Genomic DNA, 21,180 nt, shown 5'->3' on the forward strand with positions numbered 1-21,180 from the left:
AAGAGAGTGTTAAAAGCAAGAGAAAACCCTGAAGCCTCAGGCAGTTAGTCATGGGTTGTCACGTTATTTACAAGCAGTTTTTGCTTCTTTTGACACATTTCTGTTGTTCCGTCTCAAGTATTCCCAAAGATCCTCATTGAGGAAAGTAGGCCATCAAAAAGGCATTGATGTATACTCAGAATAGGACCTCTAGTTTTCAAACTGAGATATCACCATGTTTACCGAACTTTAATCCAGACACCCAAAATGCAAGTCCTCCCCTCCTGTCCCACACCCCCCAACTCCTGCGCTCGACAGATGGCCACTTCCAGACTATACAAGGGGAAGCCTCCAGGAGTAAATTTCAACCAGGTTCTACTTACTGGATGTTCACTTTGGCAATGTTCTGGGTGCAAAATTGCAGCCAGAAATGCTGACCATGGTAAGATTTTTTTTTTTAAAGAAAGGAAGAACAAACCTGATTTTTGTATTTAAATGTACTGAAGCTCTCTGACTTTGCCCTACCTTCTCCTAAAAATAACTCACGTGAGAAAAGACAAAAGCACTTCCCACTAGATTCTACATTTTACGAAGTGACTTCCATTGACGAAATCATTTTGGACCACCAAAACTAATCATCCAGTTTTGTTGTTCCTGCAATTTGAGTTTCCTTCTTTTGGCTTTATGGTAGAATGCAGGAGCGGAGCTAGAGGCAGAATGTTCGCGAATGCACTTAGACGAGCCACCCAAAAGTGCCATTTATTTCCCCTTTGATAATCTGGAAAGTGGATCCCAAACTAAAGTCCTTAAAAAATCTTCTCTGGCTTCAAAGAAGATTTTTTAAAGCTAGGAATCAGTTCTGCTAATCATGCATGAGGTTGGCTGTCTTTTTACCCTGTTATAATCAGGCAATCAAAGATGCGAAAGGGCACAAGAGGTGCAGGTGGGGAGGAGGTGGCCTCGAGAGAAAGGAGCATTTGAAGGGCGTTGCAAGGGAAAGCACATAGAGAGGAGGAAAAAGTGAGCATGAAGTTCATTTGGGGGTTGCCAATGTTTTTACAAAATGCAGCTTTGTCATGGAATCTGAACATCTCTTTTTCTCGACATAATACTCATCACCACCAGGTATTAAGCTGAGCCAATGAACCATTTGTGGGGCAGGAGGCCAGTAACTAGGAGCAGCATTACGATTTCAGGTTTCCATGTCTCTGACGTACAGCCATGTGGTAGGAGAAAGAAGTATGACTTGAAATAAAGAAAACTGTCCCTGGCTTAGAAACTCTTTTTCTATACGTCCAACTCTGAACCCTGGATAAGGCGTACTTGTGAGGACAACCACAAGAAACACCAGACTGGGTTCTTTCAAATCTGGGGTCCCCAGGAATGTTAGGAGGCAACAACTTAAACACGTGTGTCAAATGTCCATGCAGGTACTTTTAAAAATAACCAGCCCTCTTTGGAGCAAAATGTCTTCAGGATATTTCTGGGAAAACCTGTTTCCTCCAGAGGCTCTTAGCAACCATCTCTATCATTTCAGAGGTGATGGACATTTTATCACAAATCCATTCCCAGAATGATCAAGGCTACCCCCACCCCAGGGTTAGGAATGACCATCATTCTCAGGTGTCATCTGGACTAAAGAAGAACAGTTTCAAAGCCAACCACTTAGCACCCACCAAATTCTTGGGCCAATTCACACAGTCAATAAATGCCTCTGAAGCAAGCAAGCACCACCATGGAGCTCCAGTGCACCCTGCTCTGAGGAAGTTCAGGAGCAGATTACAAAGGACCTCACTGACACACAAGAGAGAGAAGTTACCAAACATTTCAGACACTGATGAGGACCAAAGGGTCTTTGTTCTGCCACATTCAAATGAGACCACAGATGACAATAGGGAGCAAACAAGCAATGATTACTCTTTTGCATTCTTTCTTTTTTTAAACTTTCTTTTTAATAGAGCCTTGCATTGGTCAGTTCAAAAATTAAATTAAGTATTATAAACCCTTAATAATAGCATTTCGAGAGGCAAGAGCAGCTCCAGCTTGGGAGAGAACATTTGCAAATCATGGCAGCCACGGCTCAATGCCATCACTGGTGTGTGCGTGCATTCATGCTGGAGGCTGCTAGAGAAAGGAAAATAAACCAACAAAACTTGGGGTATCTAAAGTTTCATCTAGTGCACTGACTGGAGGCGCTACAGTTTAATACAGCTGAGGTTCAAGGTTCCTCACACATCCTTCATCCGGGAAGGATGCACCACACATTCAAATATAATCCCATGGTACGCCCTGATGGACTGGCCACAAAATGCACTCAAATGCAGTAGAGAACTACGAGATTGTCAGCAAGCAGTGCTCCAGAAATTGTTTCTAAGTCATGTCTAGTTTTAAATCTTTGGAATAAAATGGATTTTTTTAATACCCTCCAACTAACATATACATAATTGCCTCTGGCAAATGGACAGATTTTATGTGTGTGTTTGGGGTGTTTTTTTTTTTTTTCTTTTCTTTTTTTCTTTTTTTTCTTTTTTTGTTTTGTTTTGTTTTTTTGGTCTAAATTGAAAAAAGGAAAAAAGAGAGAGAAAATTCTTAGGGCCAGACCTCAAAATGCCCCAAGTGTCCAATTGGCAGCTACAGCATTTGTGATAAGGAGGTTCCTTTACCCTCAGACGAGTAGTTTCGACATTTCAGTGAAAGCAAAGGTTGCAGAAAGCTGAAAAACCCAAATGCCAAGGATCTTGAAGGTTGCTGTCATATATGTGTTTGTGTTTCTTATATGATTATTTCCTTTTAAAGACTTCAGTTTTGCATCCCAAATATGTATGGGGTGGCATTTTAACAGTCAATGAGTCAAACAGTCAAAGGAGGACAGGAGAGAGCCAGCTGGTAGGGAGAAGCAGCAACCATGTGCGGACCAAATGCCATTTTTGTGTTTTAGACGTGTCTTGAAGGGATGGTCCCAGAATATACAAAATATACAATCTGTCCTAATAACCACCCCGCTTGCTTGCATAGGCCATTTGATGGTCCTAAAGGCAGTCTTTGGAGTTGAGGCCAGTGCCAGCTAGCTAGGAATGCGGGTAGATAGAGACCAGTGTTGGGTGTGTGTATGTGTGGTATGACAAGGACTGCAGACCCCCTTGGAGTCAGCTTGCAGAGTGAATGTGAGGCCTCTCTTGATCCTGGGTATTCTAGGTCGCGCGTCGTGGTGGGCCTAGCCAAAAAACCAAACAAACAAACAAACAAAAAAAATAAGAGACATGTCTTTCCTTTTAGACAGCCCATGAGAGAAACACCTCAACCCTTTCCTTAAATGTCAACCCTTCGATACCATAATGGCATTTTGAATTGTGTATCATAACAAGTGGGGTAATATGAGCTCAGTGGGTATGAGAGAGGAAGATTGGGTGATGTTTTGTGAAGCCACTAGACTTGGAGGCATCCTCAGTTTTCCCCACTCCTGGAAAGAGTGATATTTTTGGCTTTTTGTCAGGTCATAACCCAGAGTTAGATTAAATACGCAGCTGCCCTCTGACACTAGCGACATCTACGCCGTAACTGGTTATGGGGTGGCAATGACACACAGCACAGTGGTTGATCACCACGAGCTGAGCTCATCATGCCTCAGGGAGGACGAGAGAACTGTGATGTCCCATCTGATCGGCTGCTTCGAGAGCTGGACATCCAGGTGCCCGGAGAGTCCTGGAGAGCTTTTAGTCCATGGAGAAAAGATAAAACATCTAAGCTTCCAAATAAGCTTTTCAAGTTTTCGTTAGCAAAAACAGAGAGATTAAAAAGAAAAAATCTAGCACTGGCAATAAGGTGAGGCTCAAGGGATATACTGTGATTTATCATCAAGGACTTTATTCTCTTGGCCACTTTGCAGTCATGCTAGAAGTTTCCAGAATCCCTAGTGCATATGGTGTGCAAGAGTCAAAAAGTAAGAAAAGAAAACTCCTCCCTTGAGAGTGAAGTCTAGAGAAATGCAGGCCAGAAAGGTATAATAAGGTGTTATTCCAGAGTCTGCCGCCGCTAAGGCCGTTGGGATCGACGCGAAAGATCTCAATAGTACTAAGAAGAACCAAAACCCATCGACAGTTCTGTGAGGAAGTCTGACGCATGGAATAGTAGGACTTTTCACACACAAAGGACAAATAAACCAAGAGTTAATTTTGGCTACCAAACTGCAATTTGGTTTTCTAGGTCATTTTCCCCCAACTATTTAGAAAAGAAACATTAGTGCTACACATATGCAACTGTAAGACGCTGGATTCTCCTATCAAGTTGCACTGGGAGGCAAGTTAAATAAGCCCCTCGGACTGCCGTCCACCTGCAGAGACGTCACATCCATTTTCTTTGATTTCCATTGGCAACAGCGGGAAATAATTCCAATCGTGCTGAAGTGAGCAGCCAGTCTGCCTTGCTGAGTTCACCTGGTCTCCTTCTTCGTCTTCCACCATCTGGCTAGGGCAAGGCATAACGAATAGACGTATATATTTTAAATATAGTTGAGTGCATGACAGTGTGGGGGGTCTGCGTGTGAGTGTGCGTGTATGTGTGTGTGTACACAGAGGTTTATAAGTGAGAACTTTCTTCTGCGAGGCAATGGGTCCCCGCCTGAAGTCCAGCCCCCTGCTCACGGCATTTGCTTCCGACATCGGCTGACGCCATGGCAACTCTGGCCTTTCGGTTTTTTAGATATGTCTCTTCATATGGAGGGCAAGGTGGTCAGACCTGGAAAAACACCTAGGAAATAGAAACAACAACAAGGATATTAGCAAGGTCCCAGGAAAGAACTCGACTTCCATGCCTCCTTAGGAAATGATTACCTTTGCTTTATGGAGAGACAGTCACATGTGTTGGGAAACAGGGCAGTGTGTTGGGAAGGTAAGCTCACGGGTCAGACTGCTTGGGTTCCAATCTCAGCTCTTCCAAAAGCTGTGTGACTCTGAGCACATTAACCTCTCTGTGCCTTAATTTCTCCTCAGTAAAGTGGGGATAACTACAGCACTTCCCTCACAGGCTATGAGGATTAAATGAGACAATCTATGTAAGGTACTTAGAATACCGCCTGGCACATGGCGAGATCTCAGGGCATGTGAACTCTTATGATCATAATCATAATTATTAAAAAAATGAGTAGGAAAGTGCTTTTGAAACCTGTGTCATGCCCATATGCTATAAATACGGTAAAGAATAATTACCCTGTACCATCAAATGGTGCAACTCTGATGTTTCAACACCCAGATTTCAATGCTGAGCTTTACAACAAAAGCCCAGAAATACTGCCTGTAGTACCTACAGATCTATGCAGATATTCTACATTCAAGTCAAGAAAAAGAATGGAGAAGAGTGTTCACAGTTATTCTGTTACCATATGCAGGCACTTGCTAGGGCTTTCCCCAGTATTACCCCATAACATCCCCAGCGACCCGCTGCTGTAAGCATTCTCACACTCTGTGTGTGTGTTAGTGGGTTGGGGGGTAAGAACACCGAGGCTAAGGTCGTGTAGCTAGTGAATGGCAAAGTTGGGATTGGAGCCCAGGAAGATCTTTGAGCCTACTCTTTTCAATGGTTCCCTGGTACCTAAGATCCATAACTGAGTGGCTTCCTCAGGGTCCCAGTGGATACATCTTCCTTCCTCTCCTCTACCACCAGCAACATGACATCTCTTGAGTAGCAACCTTTCTGCATCCTCATTTGTATGGGGCTAACATTCCTCCTAAGGCTGAAGTTGTGGTCACAGTCATGTGGCCACAACAACTGGCCAAATAGTCATGTGACCCTTAAAGGCCAATAAGAGCCAGCCTGGGACATCTGCTAAAAGGACTGGAAGAGAGAGGCTCTCTTTCCACTGGGGCAGCTGAGATGGAAGCCTGGAGCTGCTGGTGTCCACACTGTCATCATGGGGAAGAGCATGCTTGGGAGCAAAGGCAACAGAGACAAAGGGACCGGGATATGGCAAGAGAAAGGAAGAGTTCTGATCATAACTCTTGAGGACCTGGATCCAGCCAAGTCTGAAGACAGATCTAATTCTGCTCTTCTCAGTTACCTGAGCTAATAACTAAATGCCCTGTGAAGGTAATACCAGTCTGAGTCAGGTTTCTGTATCTTAAAACTAATAGCATGGGCGTTTCCGTATCACTGCAGCCTATAATCTAAGGTTTTGGGTAGAATTCCAGTAAGGTCAGCATATAAGACAGAATCATTCTTAGCTCTGAGTGTATACTCTCCCTACAGACCTTTCTTCTGAAACTGGCCACTTTCTTACTGATGGGAAAGTTTCCGGGCTCTCTTGAAGCCTGAGATACCCGCCCTGCCCAGTTCAAAACTCTTATTAGAATGTCAGCAAACTGCCCTGTTCAGGTTAACAGGGTTTCCTGTTCAGTGCAGGATTTCCCTGTGTTTGTTCATTCTTAAAACAAACAAACAGAAAAATCCACCCTTTCCCCTGACCTCAACATTCTCCACACCCTCTGTTTGTGTCCGTTCCTTAAATAGGTACACATGCAGGATAGAATCTCAAGGAAACGAAATGAAATGGGACAAAGGTAAAATGAAAAACACATAAGAATGGGAAAGGTATGCCAGAAAACGATCTAATCCGATAATACACTGAATCACAAACATTTTAATTCCACTCCCTTATTTCAGGCCCCAATTTGGTATGAGCAAAATATTTGGATAATGCCTCTGAGGGATTTGATTTGGTATAAAACAGTGATAAGTTTTCTTTAAAAGCAAGTACTTGCTGTCAATGGTACGCAGAAAAAGCAATACAGCCTTCGGGGAATTTAGCATCTAACTTGCATAACTGTGCTGTCCTGAGGGCTCAGCACTGCCCACTGCCTGTTCTCTTTCCCTCCCTCCCTCTCTGCCTTTCCTCCTCCTTTTTCTTTCTCTCCCTCCTTTTTTTATTTAATCTCAACAACCTAGAGAAAGAAGATCCAAATTGGGAAGTTCTTTTTGTATGTATTTCTTTTTTAAAGTTAACATCCTTCCAAGAACCCTATAAAGAAGGTGTCATTCTTATCCCCACTACCAGATTAGATATTTATCAGAGAGAGGCCACGCCAGGATTTGAACCCATGTAGCCTGACTCCCGAGCCCATGCCCTTAGGCACATCTGCTTTCCAGGGCTAAGAAGGAAGGAGAGCTGAGCTATCAATTTAAGGAGCTTGTGGCAGGCAGAATAATGCCCTCCCCACAAGTGTCTACACCTAGTCCCCAGAAACTATGTTTTGTTACATGGAAAGGGGAAATTAAGGTTATGGATGGAATCAATTTACTAATCAGATGACCTTAAAATATGGAGATTAACCTGGATTATCTGGCGGGGCCCAATGCTATCGCAAGGGTCCTTAAAAATGAAGCAGGAATTGAAAGAGAGAACCAGAGAGATGACAGCGTGAGAAGGACATAACAGCTGTGGTGACGAAGGAATGAGGTCACGAAGGCAAAGAAATAGCTCTCCCCCCGCAGAGCCTCCAGAACAGGATGCAGCCCTGCCAACACCTTGACTTTAGCCCACTGAAAAGACACACGACGGTCACATAGGCATTAAGCAACGGCAATCCTCCAGGGGACCAAGGGGCTAAGACTTCTAACCTACAGCAGTGTAAGAGAATAAACTTGCAAAGTAAATAAACGTGATACTGAATTTGTGGCAACTGGTCATGGCAGCAACGAGAGAATTAATGCGGAGGTTACAACTGGTCAGGCCTGAGCAGTGAGGACCTGTGAGAAACAACAGGGCAGGCACCAGGCATCCTGCCTGACCAAGGGGGGATGCAGGAATTTGAGATCGTGAGGATGAAGAGAGGTCCAGGCAGTGCACAAAGGCCCTTTCCTTTCCTTTCTATATCCTGGCAACTTTCAGAAGAATAGTGTTCTTGATATAGAACTTTAGTTGAAAAATACCATTCAGAAATGTATGTGTTCAACTTTAATTCTGCCTCTACCAATTGCTAAGTATCTAGCAATACATGTACAGGCAACCGCCTTTATCCCTCAAGTTATTTCAGGAGAAACAGTGGGAAAAACACATCAAATCTTTAATGAGCATCATTATTTGTTCAAATTCTAAAACATATGATGTTTAAAATTAGACCAGGTTCCTCCCTCATCATTGAGGTTTTTACTTAAATTCAATATGTCAGCGAGATACTTAGCCATGATTAATTTATGTGTATTAATATATGCTGACTGAATTCCACATAGGAATAATAAAAGGTAACAGATAAACTTGGCATCTAGAAATGCAGAATCAAATGGTCTTAAGGGTAATATGCCCCCAGAAGGTATTCATAACTGTACAGCAGCCAGATGACCTCCAATCAGAAGGTCCTTAAAGATTGGTAATTGTACACAATGGACAACTAGTCAAACCCCAGAGTCATTTCTCTCTCTTGCTTAGGAAAAAGGCACACTAAAGTCACACAGGCATTAAGCAACAGCAATCCTCCAGGGGACCAAAGGGATGCTGGCTGTATTTCTTACCACCAGTAAATGGGCTGACAACGGTCAAAATGTCCCCTCAACTGCCCACGATCTTGGATGTCCTACATTGGTAGCAGCCTCCCTGGATTATAACTATGCTGAGTCACCACAACGGTGGCCTGCGTGTTACCCCTAATGGAGACAGAGGCCCATTTACCTTCAAGAGCAGCCTTCTGCTCTGTGGGCTGAGAAACGACCCATGCCTGTAGCAGCCGGTCACTCAGTGGGCTGCACCATCCAGTCTGCTGGTGAGGAAAGGGTACAGCCACCGCATTATTTTTTCTCCCAACCCAAACCTGAAGCCAGAGGTCATAAAACCCAGTGTCTGCAGGGGCCAGGCACATAAAGTAAGTGCATGCAGCAGGCCAAGCATAAGGAACACACAGCACTCTTGGACTGTCTCTTTGTACTTCTGCTAAGGCATGGATAGGAAGAAATATTGCTCTTCTTGTAAGACTAAAAGACGGAGCAAGTGTGATAATACTTGGCAACCGATGGCTTACTGTCTTGTTGTGGAGGCCATAGGAAGTGGCAGCAATGGTGGAAAAATAGTCATCACATGGCCATTGCAAATGGGTAGTGATTGCTATTCCGTTCCAGCCAATTAGAGCCACATGGGAATGTGAGCCCACTGTGGCCAGATCTGATTTTTCCAGACAAAGCCAGAAATATAGACTTTTTTGGTGTGACATTTAACGATTTTAAATGTTGGCCAAAAAACCTCATGAATTTTTTAAACTACCCTCTAGGCAAAATAAAAGCCAAAGTTAGACTTGGTACATGCTTAAGGAAAGGAAATCCAAACCCTATTTAGTTTCTAAATAAGGTAGTCTGATTGTTCAAATTTTAAGAGGCAAGAGGTAGTGCACTCACATATACTGTGCTACCAGTAGGATGCAGTGTCCTGCCAAAGGCCACAGATGCCCTCTGATTCTGAAGGTAAAAGTCTTCTAAGGAATGCCAACTCCCCGGTCACTCCAAGCTTTCCTTTCATCTGCTTTGGGACTACTCCAATTCCCCATGCACCTCCCAGACCTGCCTATTCTTAGCACAGTCGCTGCAGTGGAAACGCAAGGTGCTGCCTGTCATGAGACGCTAATGAGAGTCCAACCCCTCCTTTCTGACACCGTTGAAAATGCACTTCTGGCCTATGTCACAGGACTCTGATCTACTCAATCTCCCCCAAAGACCATGTTGTGGAATTTGTACCATTTGCTCGGCAAATTTGCAGCTCCAGAAATCACAGTATATTTTGATGAAGAACACAAAGAAAAAGACTAGCCAAATTGCCCATCTCTGACATCTCCTTCACGGAAATACCCCGTGGGTTTGCAGAATTTCTCCATATAAGTCATACAAGCGGCTAGATTTAATTCTACTATATCAACTGCTGGAAGATTGTAAATTCCTCAATAAGTCAGTTGATTTGAAGAAAGGAATATTAACGCTGGCAATTTCCCCATAAAAACTCTTTGATCGTTTCCAGGGATTATGACAACCCATAACGCTCACAGTTGCCAAGTTCACAGCCTCAACTGTGTGTACCTACTACCATTGTACTCTGACAGCTCACAAAGAGCTCATCTTTGTCTCAGTTGACACAATGGGACACTCTCCCTCCAAGGGCTGGGGACAGACAGTTGCTGTCTGTGTAGCTTCTTTATCAGCCAGGGCAGGAGAGGAGTGGACCAGGGAAGCTTGACATGGGAGTTGAAGGAACATGTCAGATAAGGGGAAACTCTACTGGAGCATACCCTATAGAACATAGCTGCTGATGCATGAAAATTCAGGAGGACTTCTAGGTAGTGACATAGAAGTTAAACACTGACTTATATTTTTGGGTAGCAGAACAAAGTTCCAAGGGACTGGGAGACAACAGCTGCGTGAACTGTACTTCCTTAGCCCTGGGTGGGAGGTTATCTCTGGGCTCCAGGAGGCATGGGGTCTTTATTTAGTTCTTAGAGAATGAAGATAAGAAGAAAATAGCCTCTTCAGGAAGCAGGAAGGAAAAAGGAGAAAAGATACTATTGGTTCTTTATAAGCATCTTCAAGGAGCACCAAGCCAACCTGTCCACCCATGAAACCTGGACGCCCCTGCCTTGCTCTCCAAACAAACACTACTACGCAGGAAGGCCTAGGGAGAGGGCGGTGCACGGCACAGGGACTGGGGGAGGCAGGATGTGAACGTGATCGCATTTCCTCCCAAGAAAAGCCAGGCCCCTGCTGCCATCCTGCACACCCCCCTCCTGCCATCCTGCGAGCTGCTGGCCCAGCCGGGGAAGCCTGAGGCTTTCAGGGGCTTTTATCGTATTAGAAGCATTTTTCTCATCATAACCGAGACCTTTAGTATTGCATTAAAAAGATGGTTAATTTTCTTAAGCTTCCTTTTAAACACAGAAATAGGATTAGAAGGATAACACGCTCAGATGCAAGCCCATTATTTGATTATGTCTAAACCTAATCCTGCCTTCACCTTGGCCTGCAGAGTCTCCATTTTGGGGTTTATTGGTTGATAATGCCAGGGCTGTCAGATACTATTACTTGGGTAGTATCTGTTGCTACGTGCTCTTTCTTCCACTATCAAATGCTGAAGGCTTGCAATTGAATTACAGGGTAAGTTCTCAAAGCCTTGCCATCTTTTGCACCCTTGTACCAATTTTCAAGGAAGAAGGAATAGTGCGCGCACCCAAAGAATGGGAACTCTCTTTGGTACAATTCATTTCCCACAATGCTTCAGAGAAAAGCTTTCTAACTAACCTTCCTTGCATTGGACAAGCTTTCTATTCTCTCATATTTTTAAGGATGAAGGAAAGTGGTATTGATGTAGGTAAAAACATCAGAAGAAGTAGCTGTAGGTGACTATTTTCTATCCTATTACTTTTCATGTCACATTAATATTAAAATGATCTGTCACATCATCTCCCTGAGGGTAGCAACTCTGTCTTGTTGATACCCAATGATGAACACGCTTCGTGGCCCAAAGCTGGTGTTTAGCAAACACTTGTATAACCGAACCAAGAATTCATACCAGCTCTTGGCTACATGCAAAAGGGGACCTCACTGGTCTTCTCTGTGGCGAAGGAAAAGGCATTCCCAGGCCCAGCACCCATGCGCCAGGCTTGTAACAAGAGCACACAGACAGCTCACTCTTCAACCCCATGTCCCCTCCCCCGACCCGGCAGCCTTCAAGTCTCTTTACCTGTCGCAGTGGTTGCATTTAAAGGGCTTTGCACCTGTGTGTTTCCTGTAGTGCCTTGTGAGCTCATCGCTTCGTGCGAAACGCCACTCGCAGCCCTCCCACGAGCACTTGTAAGGCTTCTCACCTGCAGAAAGAGATGGAAGGTCCCCGGTCAGCGAAAGGAACAAAACAGCCTCACACCTGATCAGGCCCTGCTGCCTGGTGGCCAGTCTTGGAAAAGGGCAGTTTAAATCATTCTTGAAAGACTTAGATTTCCTAACAAGGTACCCCACTCTTTTTTTCCCCCAAGTCTCCTGGTGTTTGTTGTTTTTTTGTTGTTAACCTTCAAAAGCGGTTTCACAAGATCCTCAAATCTGGAGCCGTCATTTCAGTTCCCAGAGTCAGAGCATTTCCTTCGGCTGGTGAGGGATCAATTTTTATTTATTTTCTATTCCCCAGAGCACTCTGACCCCCACAGTCCAGGCAGAAAGGAAATGTGCTATTTTCATCTGAACCACAAATGCTTCTAATTCTATTTTTCTCCAGAACCTACAGTAATTTGCCATTTCAGGCTTTTTAGTCTTCTCCCACCCCCTTTCCCTCCTGCCACAAACTGCAGCCAGGTAGCTGGCTGACAAGGCAGCAGCTCAGGCCTCCCAGAACCACTGAGCCTTCCAGTAAATGTGATGGATGGACAGCCAGGAGAAAGGACTCCAACCTGAGAGTAACACAACAATCACTCGATGATTCCTGGCACTTAGGAAAAACACTGTCACAAAAGTCTGAGTTAGAAAGCTCATAACCTAATGACTCACAGTGTTCATATTAGGGAGCAATATACATTATCATAAAACATTTTTAAAACCAATTTGTAGAGCAAGGTTTTAGCCACAGGAAAGCTGCTTATAAGCATGAAATTCGAACACTTGTGCTCAAGTGACCTTTCCATACAGTAAATACAGATGGAGGAATATGTAAGAGAAAGTACATGGCTTTGCCTTAGACCTTTTTTTTTTCTTTCTTTTTTTTTAACCCATCACGTCTGTCACCAAACATGGCAAATATTTATCCTTCCAACTGTATGGTGGGCTGGTTCTAATTAAGAGGAAAAATAATCTTTGGAATCCCGTGAAATCATGAGACTGAATTACCAAGCCCTGTCACTGAGGGGTAGGTTAGCACATGCTTAAGAGCTTTGAAGCCAACTTTCCTGCGCTCAGCTTCCAGTTTTGTCCTTAATTGTATGACCTTGGGCAGATTCATAAACCTCTCTGTGCTTCTGTTTTCTTAGAGATAATCATAGCATGTACCTCGAAGGGTTTGGAGAGCATAGATCAATGTCTATGCACATTATATATTAATTAGAACAATGCCTCGCACATATAACATTCACATAACTAGCAAATATTATAAACTGCCAAACTCAAAATTTCAGGACACACAGGTGCCAAAGTACTTTGGCTGTCCCATTATGTCTCCATTTTTAATAGCTAAACCTTTACTAGGCAGCCCTTAAGGAGACATTACCGAGCTACTATACTTGACCTATTTTTTTCCTTCCACTTTTCCCCTTCTCTTTAAACCTGACTACAAAGCATTCACAATTCTTTATTTGTATCACCTAGAATCAAACCAAACATGCTTGAAAATTTTATTTCATTAAATCGGTGCCCTAGCGAGCCACTGCTCTGTAAAACCCGCAGAGAAGAAAAATGAGAAACACAGGCATTTCTTTTAAAGAGAACCAAGGGGACATGAAGGAGGGCTGGAAGCACAGGAGGAAACCCATTCAGTTTTGGAAACCATGGAAAAAAATGAATCAATGAGCAGTGTTAAAAGTTCACCTTCTGGCTCCTGCAAGCAAAAGTTTAGAAAAGATGTGCTGGCTGAAGGGAAGGTAGCCGAGGGCAGGTGTCACAAAAACTTTGGAGTCAGCACACTGGGGATCTTGCTGAGTTCATTACAGACTTTAGGCCTCAGTGTCTTTATCTGTTAAATGGGTGAGCTTATTAATAAACCCATGTTTATTGTGAGGTTTCAATAAGTTGTGCATGGAACACATAGATTGAGCCTTGCACACAGTAACTGTTCAACTCATCTCAACTCCCTTTCCTCCCCCTGTGCTTGGGATGACAGGTCTAGGATGACAGGTCTAACTGCTAGGATGACAGGTCTAACTAGCCGTCAATAAAAACTTTCAAAGCTCACGGCTCCAGACAGTCAAGCCTGGAGTCACTCTGGATGGCCAAAATATTGGGAAACAGAGAGTCTTTTTGAGGTTTTAAATATTTTCTCAGTATACTGATGGAGAATGGATCCGAAAGACTGAGTGTTTTTTAGTACTTCTCTGAATGAGCAGGATATGGAAGGTGCAGGAAGAGATCCTGGTGCCCTCTTGGAGAGAGGTGTTGGCATCACTTACTTAATGTTATTGATCACCCACCAGGCTCTGTTATTTCAAGGGGATATCTGGCACAAACAACAAAAAAAAAAAGAATGAGGCACCTAAGACTTTATAAAGTCAAAATGCCCTGCACTCCAAAGGCCTGAAAATGTAAGTAAAACTGGAGGTGCCTGGAACCTTAGAGACCAAACAATTCCCAGATGCAGCAAGGCACCTAGGAAATCCCACGAAACTCTACAGCAACACGCAGAGATATCCAGTCCCCCAAATTAACCCCACAATCGAAGTGACCCATCAATCACAGGCAACCACATTCTGAAGGATACAGGAAAGGCAGAGAAAATGAAGAAGACTGAAGAGGATGTCTTTGGGCATTTTTTTCTTTCAAAGTGTTTGCTTTCCCTCTTGCTGAATTAACTAGTTTTATTTTGGTGAGCAATATCAAGGATTTAGTTATTTCCCAGAAAATGATGTAGATGTTTAGTTAATTCCCAGCACAAATCAATTATCCTATCTAGAAGCTATTCCAAGTGTCCTAGAGGCCGTGTCCACTGGAGAGTAATAGCAGATAGCTTGACTTGGCTCTGAATCTTATCATCCAACATTGCTTCCTGCTTGCGGTGAATGCCATGCAGACTAATAACGACGACAGGCTCCTTTGTGCTCTGATATTTTAGCCATGTTACATTACAGTGATTTATCAAACCATTTTTCCGATGTCTGGCTAGTCTACCTACAAGTTGACATTTCTGCAAATACTCACTAACAAGAAATTTAAAATAATCAAGAATACCCAATGAAGGAGCAGTGCCTGAAACAGGCAGAGTTCAGAAATGAGAAGAGCAGAAAAAATAAAAAGCATTGGGAATATGACTTCATATTTAGGGCACAGGAATTGTGGGGTTAGGCTGGCCTCATTTTCAGGTTCTATAGCACTTCCATAAACCTATTTCTACTCGAAAGGCAGGTCAGTGAAATTCTTCTGTTAGTATTTTCAGCATGGCCAAGACCATATCTCCCTAGATACCCACAGCCATGGCTTGATCTGGGGGGTGGACCCACCTCTAGCCACCATGCATTAGTTTTTGTTTTAATAGCCTACCTGAAGATTTCTATTCATTTTATAAAAACCCTAGGTTTCTTTTTTTATATAAGAAAAGAAGCAAGCCTTTCTTTCTTTGAGGGGGGAAAAGAGAGGGAAGAAAATGGCAGTTCAGTGATAACTGGAGCAAGTTGCATACAAAATCAGTTCTTCCCTCTCACTTTCCCTTCTCTTTCGCCTTCCTGTGTCCCCTTCCTCCATTCCAGATACTCCTCCCTCCTGGGCATAAAACAGAAAATGTCATAACCCTGCACTTGGAGTGATGCACACCATTCAGCTTGCTGCACCACTGGACTGCACAAAAATAGGCCGGAGAGGGCTATTTGAGACAGGCAGACAGAAGAGAGACTTAAGACTGAATGAAGGTGAGCACCTCACAGAGGCGTGGGGGAATAAGGCATGCCGCATAGCTCAGCTCACCATGCCACAAACAGAGGATACCCTTCAGGACCTCCTGACTTTCAGGGCAAATACCCAGAACCACTTTTCCTGTCTGGTAACAACCCCAGGAAACTAGTTTCCCTGGGGGAGTACATGCCACCTTAGAAGTGACAGGGGGTCTACTCAGGTGTAAACCGATTGACAGCCAGATGAGAGCTCTTAAGGAGAGGTAAGGGTACTTGAGAAACATGGCTGACATTTAGCAGGTTGAATCATGGCAAGAATTCAGTTTTCCCACAACATGGATCTGAAATGAAATGTCTAAAGCAGAGTGGTATTTTCTTAGTTTCTTATAGGGTCGCTCTCCCTGTATCAGGATCATCAGAGCTGAACAACCAAAAATCAATGTTATAAATATTTTGTGAGCATGCATCTCCGATATATGTCAATTTATTCATGAACTATGTAAATGCACTAATGTCCTAAAATAGTAGGATATTATAAAACATATACTCAATGGAGCAATTAAAAAGAATGAGGGTAAATTAAACGTAAATAGAAGTTATACATTTTTCTTCTTGCCTTCAAAAAGATTACTTCCAAGGCCACTGCCCTGTAGGATAAATAAAACAGCTTTGCTGTCCACCCCACCATCTTACTGGTCCTGGAGATTCCATTCCTGGCCCCTATAGACATTCTCCCACAGCAATCAGAGCAACCCTTTGAAAATGTAAATCAGAGCATGTGTGTCCCTTACAGGGGAACTTAATCTATGTATTTCCATATAAATGGTTTCTTTGACATCCACTGGACTTCATGCATTTAAAAACATTATTCCACAAAGGGCTCCACAGGTTTCACCACACTGCCAAAGACATTCAGGACCCACAAAAGGTTAAGATGAAATTAAAGTGTAAATGTTCCAATGGCATTCTATTATATCATTCTCAGAATAAAAGTCAAATGCCTAGAAGGTCCTAGGCATAGAGTCTACATGATCTGCCTGCAGGCTACCTTTCCAATCTCATCCCCCTGGCTGATTCACACACTGCTGTCCTGCCTGCAGGCCCCACCTCAGGGCCTTTGCACTTGCTACTCCCTCTCTGGAACACTCTTGTGTCCTCACTTTGCTCAGGGCTCTGCCTAAAATAGCGAGACCTACCCTCACTGTCTTCTGTAAAACAGCAGATTTTGTCACATTCTCCACATCACTTAATCACTTTGGGAGGAGACTGAGAATTGTTTGTGTGTAATATTGTCTGCTTCTCCGACCACAGCATTAGCTCCATGCAGGCATCCTTTTTTGCTCTCTGTGACACCGCCAGCACTAAAGCAGTGTCTGGTTCAATCCTGTTGAATACATCCAATAAATAAAGCACCCTGATTTGCAACAAAGAGCTGAGTCCCAAAGAGGGGCAGGGAAGCCTGTGTGATTTCCAGTCCCTCACTTTCTATGTACTGAACTGGTTTAAGAGTAGAAATGTTTGCTTGGTTGTTCAAACCTGACACCCCTCTTTGACAGGGCTCAAATGCAGTACTTTACAATCAAGTAAGTATTCTTTCACCATTAAAGGTTACTTCCACTTCTTCCCTGTCTCCTGGAGCCTAAAAAAAAGGGGATCCTGAAAACCCTCCTACAACCTTTATCTCACAGGTAGGATTTCAGCAACGTCCCCTCTGGGAAGCAAAGTGCATCATTATCTTATGAAACTCACGAAACTCATTGTAAAGGTTCTCTCTGAAGATGTATTTGAGAAAGCATAAGTGATATGTCAAGTGTACTGTGCTATACATTTGCTTTTTAAGATATAGACTGTAGCATGAAATGTGAACACGTGGCAGAATCTTGCACTCAGGTTTAAAGGTCCCTCATGAATAAACGTTGCTGATACAAATTTTCTACATCCCTTTCCTGATCCGCAAAATTTCAAGTTTCTAATCCAAGTCCTAAAAGAACTAGGACTCTGACATGCCCAGATTTCTGTTAAAACCAATTTTACATGTTTCCTTTTATTTATTTTTCTAAGGCGGTTCTGGACATCTGGGCATGTCAAAGTCCTAGTCTCTTTAGGACCTGGACTGAGAACTCGGACATTTTATAGATCAGGAAATGGAAAAGCAAACTGGAAAGGAGGAATAATCTGTGTCATGGGTTTATATTGCCACTGAGTACATCTATAGGGAATCTGCAAAGACCCATCAATTGCCTTCACATCACACTCAGCAGCACTAGAGGATTTAAGCAACCTGGGGAATGAAAGATGTTGTAGAGAGATGTCAATAAGCTTTCTTAACTCTAGAAATAGAGTAACCGATAAATATCACTCCATATCTTATCAGTGTCTTCTCAGGGTGTAGATGCTGCAAATGAAAAACACCCATACCAAGTTATTGACTCTGCTTTAGAAAGCTGCCTCAGAGTTCCTCTTAGATTCCAGCTGAATCTTAAATATTTTCTTTTTTCAAGGTTTTTGGCTTATCTGATTGATGGAAAAATAAGACAAGGGCTTTATTTTCTAGAATTTCAAAAGCCTTTGCTACCACATAAAATAAAATGTGTACTCATTTATGATCCATGTGGGTTTTTCATTCACCCATTACTTGTTCACTCAAAAGCCTACTAGATACTAGGACCTGAGTTATTGAATTTCACAAAGCACCACTCTACAGACCATACAAACATTTACTTTATTGTTTTTATTCTTAAAATAACTAAGAAAACAATAACTGGACTAGGACAGATTAACTCCTCAGAGTCTGGATCATCACTTTAAAATGTTTGTTCAAAAATCTATAATACAAAAATTCAAACCTTATCCTCAATGAGGTACAGTTTCTACTTCAAAATATGGAGAAAGGTAAGAAAAGATTCTTACTTCACCCCACAATTGTGGGCAATTGTGCTGTCCGAGACAGTAGCCACTAGCCACGTGTGGCTATGAGCACTTTCAATGTTGGTAAGGTAACTAAAAAATTGAACTTTTAATTTAAGTTTAATTAATTAAAATTAAGATTAAAAATAAAACAGTATAAAAATACTCTCGCTTTGGTAGGACTACATTCAACTTTCACCTTTGAAAATCTAGCATATGGATTGAGACATGCTGTATGCATATAATAAACACTGGATTTTGAAGACAGTGTTATAAAAGAATGTAAAACATATCTCATTAACACTTTTTAAAATATTGACTTAATGTTGAAATAACCATATTTTAGATACATTGGTTTAGGTAAAATATATTATTAAAAATAATTTTACCTGTTTCTTTTCACTTTATTTTTTAAATGGGGTTACTAGAAAATTTTAAATTTTATCTGTGGTTTGCACGTATTTCTATTTTGGACAGCACTAGGTGAAAATATATTTTCTACGCAGAGAACCCCACCATCAACTTAAACTTGAGGGCTCATCCTTCCTAGATTTTCCCCACATGCAGGCCATAGCCTGGAACGTCAGTGTTCCCATTTCCACGTTCCTACCCATGGCAGAAGCGCTCTTCCAGACGCAAAAGCTGAGCGTTCTTTTCTCAACTCTGAGAAAGCTAAGGAAGAGAGACTCAGTAACAAGCCCAGTTACTCCCTCTTTGTGGACTCTCTCATCTCCACCCCTTTCTTTTTCACTCTCATCACTATCAACCTCACCGTGTACAAGGCCCCTACTGTCTCTGGAGGCAACAGCAGCCCTTCCCTGTTTTGAGGGTTCCTCTTCCTGGTGTTGCATCAGGGTCACCCGAGGCACTTGTTAAAAATACACATTCCTAATTCCCATCTCGGACCATCTATATTAGAATCTTCTTTTAGAATCTCTGTGCATGGGTTCAGGATCTGAGGAAGTGACATTTAAACTGTGATATGAAGGAGGAGGAGTTAACTAGGTGCAGAGGAGAAATCTTTGCAGCTTTAAAGAGCAGTACATGCAAAGGTCCTGGGGGCACAAGGAGCTTGGAGATTTTAAGAAACATCATTAAACCCAAAGGCTCAAAGAAGCCTTCTCTGATTGTCATACTCCATCCTGGAACTTAAGGGTATGTTTGGGGTCTCTCTCCCTGGCCAGGATATGAACTTCATGAGGGCAGGAGCCACATTTGACTTGTTCTCCATTTTACCCACAGAAGGTAGCACACACTTTATGCATGGTAGAAGCTCAGATGGTATTCTTAACTTGCATAGATCACCCATGAAAGTGCCATAAGAAACCCAAAGTAATTTCTATCTTTAAACAGTTCTCATCGCCTGTAGCCACCTCTTTTATCATAAGCAGTCTTCTAGCATGCTGGTTCTAAGACTTCAGCTCCTATTAGAATCCTCTAAAGGGCTTGTGAAAATGCAAGTTAGTGGACCCCACCCTGAGAGTTTCTGATTCAGTGGGTCAAATTCACTAGGGGAGGGCCCAAGAATCTGCATTTCTAACAATTTCCCAGATAAGGCTGATGCTGCTGATTCAGGGACCACACTTGAAGGACCACTGCTCTACTGGGAAAAAAAATGAACTAGTCAGCAAGAAATAGATTATTCTAGTTCTGACTCCGCCACATAATAGCAATGTGGGCTTGTAATAGCAGTTAACTTCTTTGGGACTAATGGTTCTTAACTGCATGGGGAAGGAATTTAAAAAAAATCTATTCCACTTTCCTTGTAGTTAGGAAGAGTCTATGGAACCTACTAGTACATGAAAAGTGATTAGTCAATTAGAAAGCCCCAGATAAATGAAAGGTGTTATTATGATGGTGTTGATATCAAAAGGGAGTTTGTGGACAGACAGGAGGCCAGTGAGCACTGTGGGAACAGAGATCTCTGTTCCATGTATGAGCCAGGCAAGGACACCAGGGCTTCTCTATGAGACTCAGACCGGAGCCCAAGCAATGCACTGAATCCCTTCCTCCGCCTACCCTGCCTTGTGAAGCACAGCCAGGGAGAGACACAGGATTAAACAAATTCTTTGGGGCCATGCTCCAATTTTAATAACTCTTAACTTTTTATAAAATGTTCTTTTAGAGGCAAAGTCTTAGATTCTTTGTTTGAAATGTTGGAAGAACACTGGGTTGGTCATGAAAATTAGTAACCAACCCAGATGCTGAAGTAAGTTTAGCTGTTCAAAATTAAGAGCTTTTGCAATGTGCAACCTGTGATTCCAATCCATGTGTTTTTATATTCTGTACCGTGTTTTCCATAAGCCAAAGAATGCCATAAAATTCTTAAAGTTATTTCTTTTTTTTTTAAGTTAAAAATATGTGTAGTATTCTAACAGTTTCCAGTGGGCTGAGTAAGGTATAACCAACTGACACCACCACCCTCCCTCCAAAAAACAAAAACCTACAGAACTCTTAAGGTAGATGTTTGGATTTTTTTCTTTGTTTTACTTTGTTTTTATTCTTTCTGTGGTTGTTTTTCAAGGTTAATTTTAAAAATCATTCTTATCAGCTCTTTTTAGAGATAAATCTAAAGAAAATTTAATGCCAGCTAGAAAATTTATATATATTTTGATGAGCACCAGTTACAATCAAGCTAAAAGCTAGGTATATACTAAATTTGAAGAAAAAAGTTACTAAAACATTCACCTTTCTCCTTTCAGGATGCCAATTACACCATGTGAATTTATTTGAAACCCATTTATAGGACATTTTTTTCCATTTA

At 42.4% G+C, this 21,180-nt stretch overlaps 1 protein-coding gene across 3 annotated transcripts in view; it reads right to left on the reverse strand.

Annotated features, from left to right (window-relative positions):
• Positions 1-3,818: 3,818 nt before the first annotated feature.
• The window catches only part of KLF7 (KLF transcription factor 7), an 84,239-nt gene continuing 66,877 nt past the window's right edge, over positions 3,819-21,180 (reverse strand). For all 3 annotated transcript variants that reach the window (XM_012769126.2, XM_076005873.1, XM_076005872.1), the window contains 2 exons: positions 11,678-11,801; positions 3,819-4,725 (listed from right to left, as the gene is read on the reverse strand). In XM_012769126.2, coding sequence (XP_012624580.1) covers positions 4,674-4,725; positions 11,678-11,801 — 176 coding nt within the window. In that variant the 3' untranslated portion in view covers positions 3,819-4,673. The remainder of the gene's footprint in view (positions 4,726-11,677; positions 11,802-21,180) is intronic.

This window comes from Microcebus murinus, chromosome 8 (assembly GCF_040939455.1).
Source record: "Microcebus murinus isolate Inina chromosome 8, M.murinus_Inina_mat1.0, whole genome shotgun sequence".
Lineage (NCBI taxonomy): Eukaryota > Metazoa > Chordata > Mammalia > Primates > Cheirogaleidae > Microcebus > Microcebus murinus.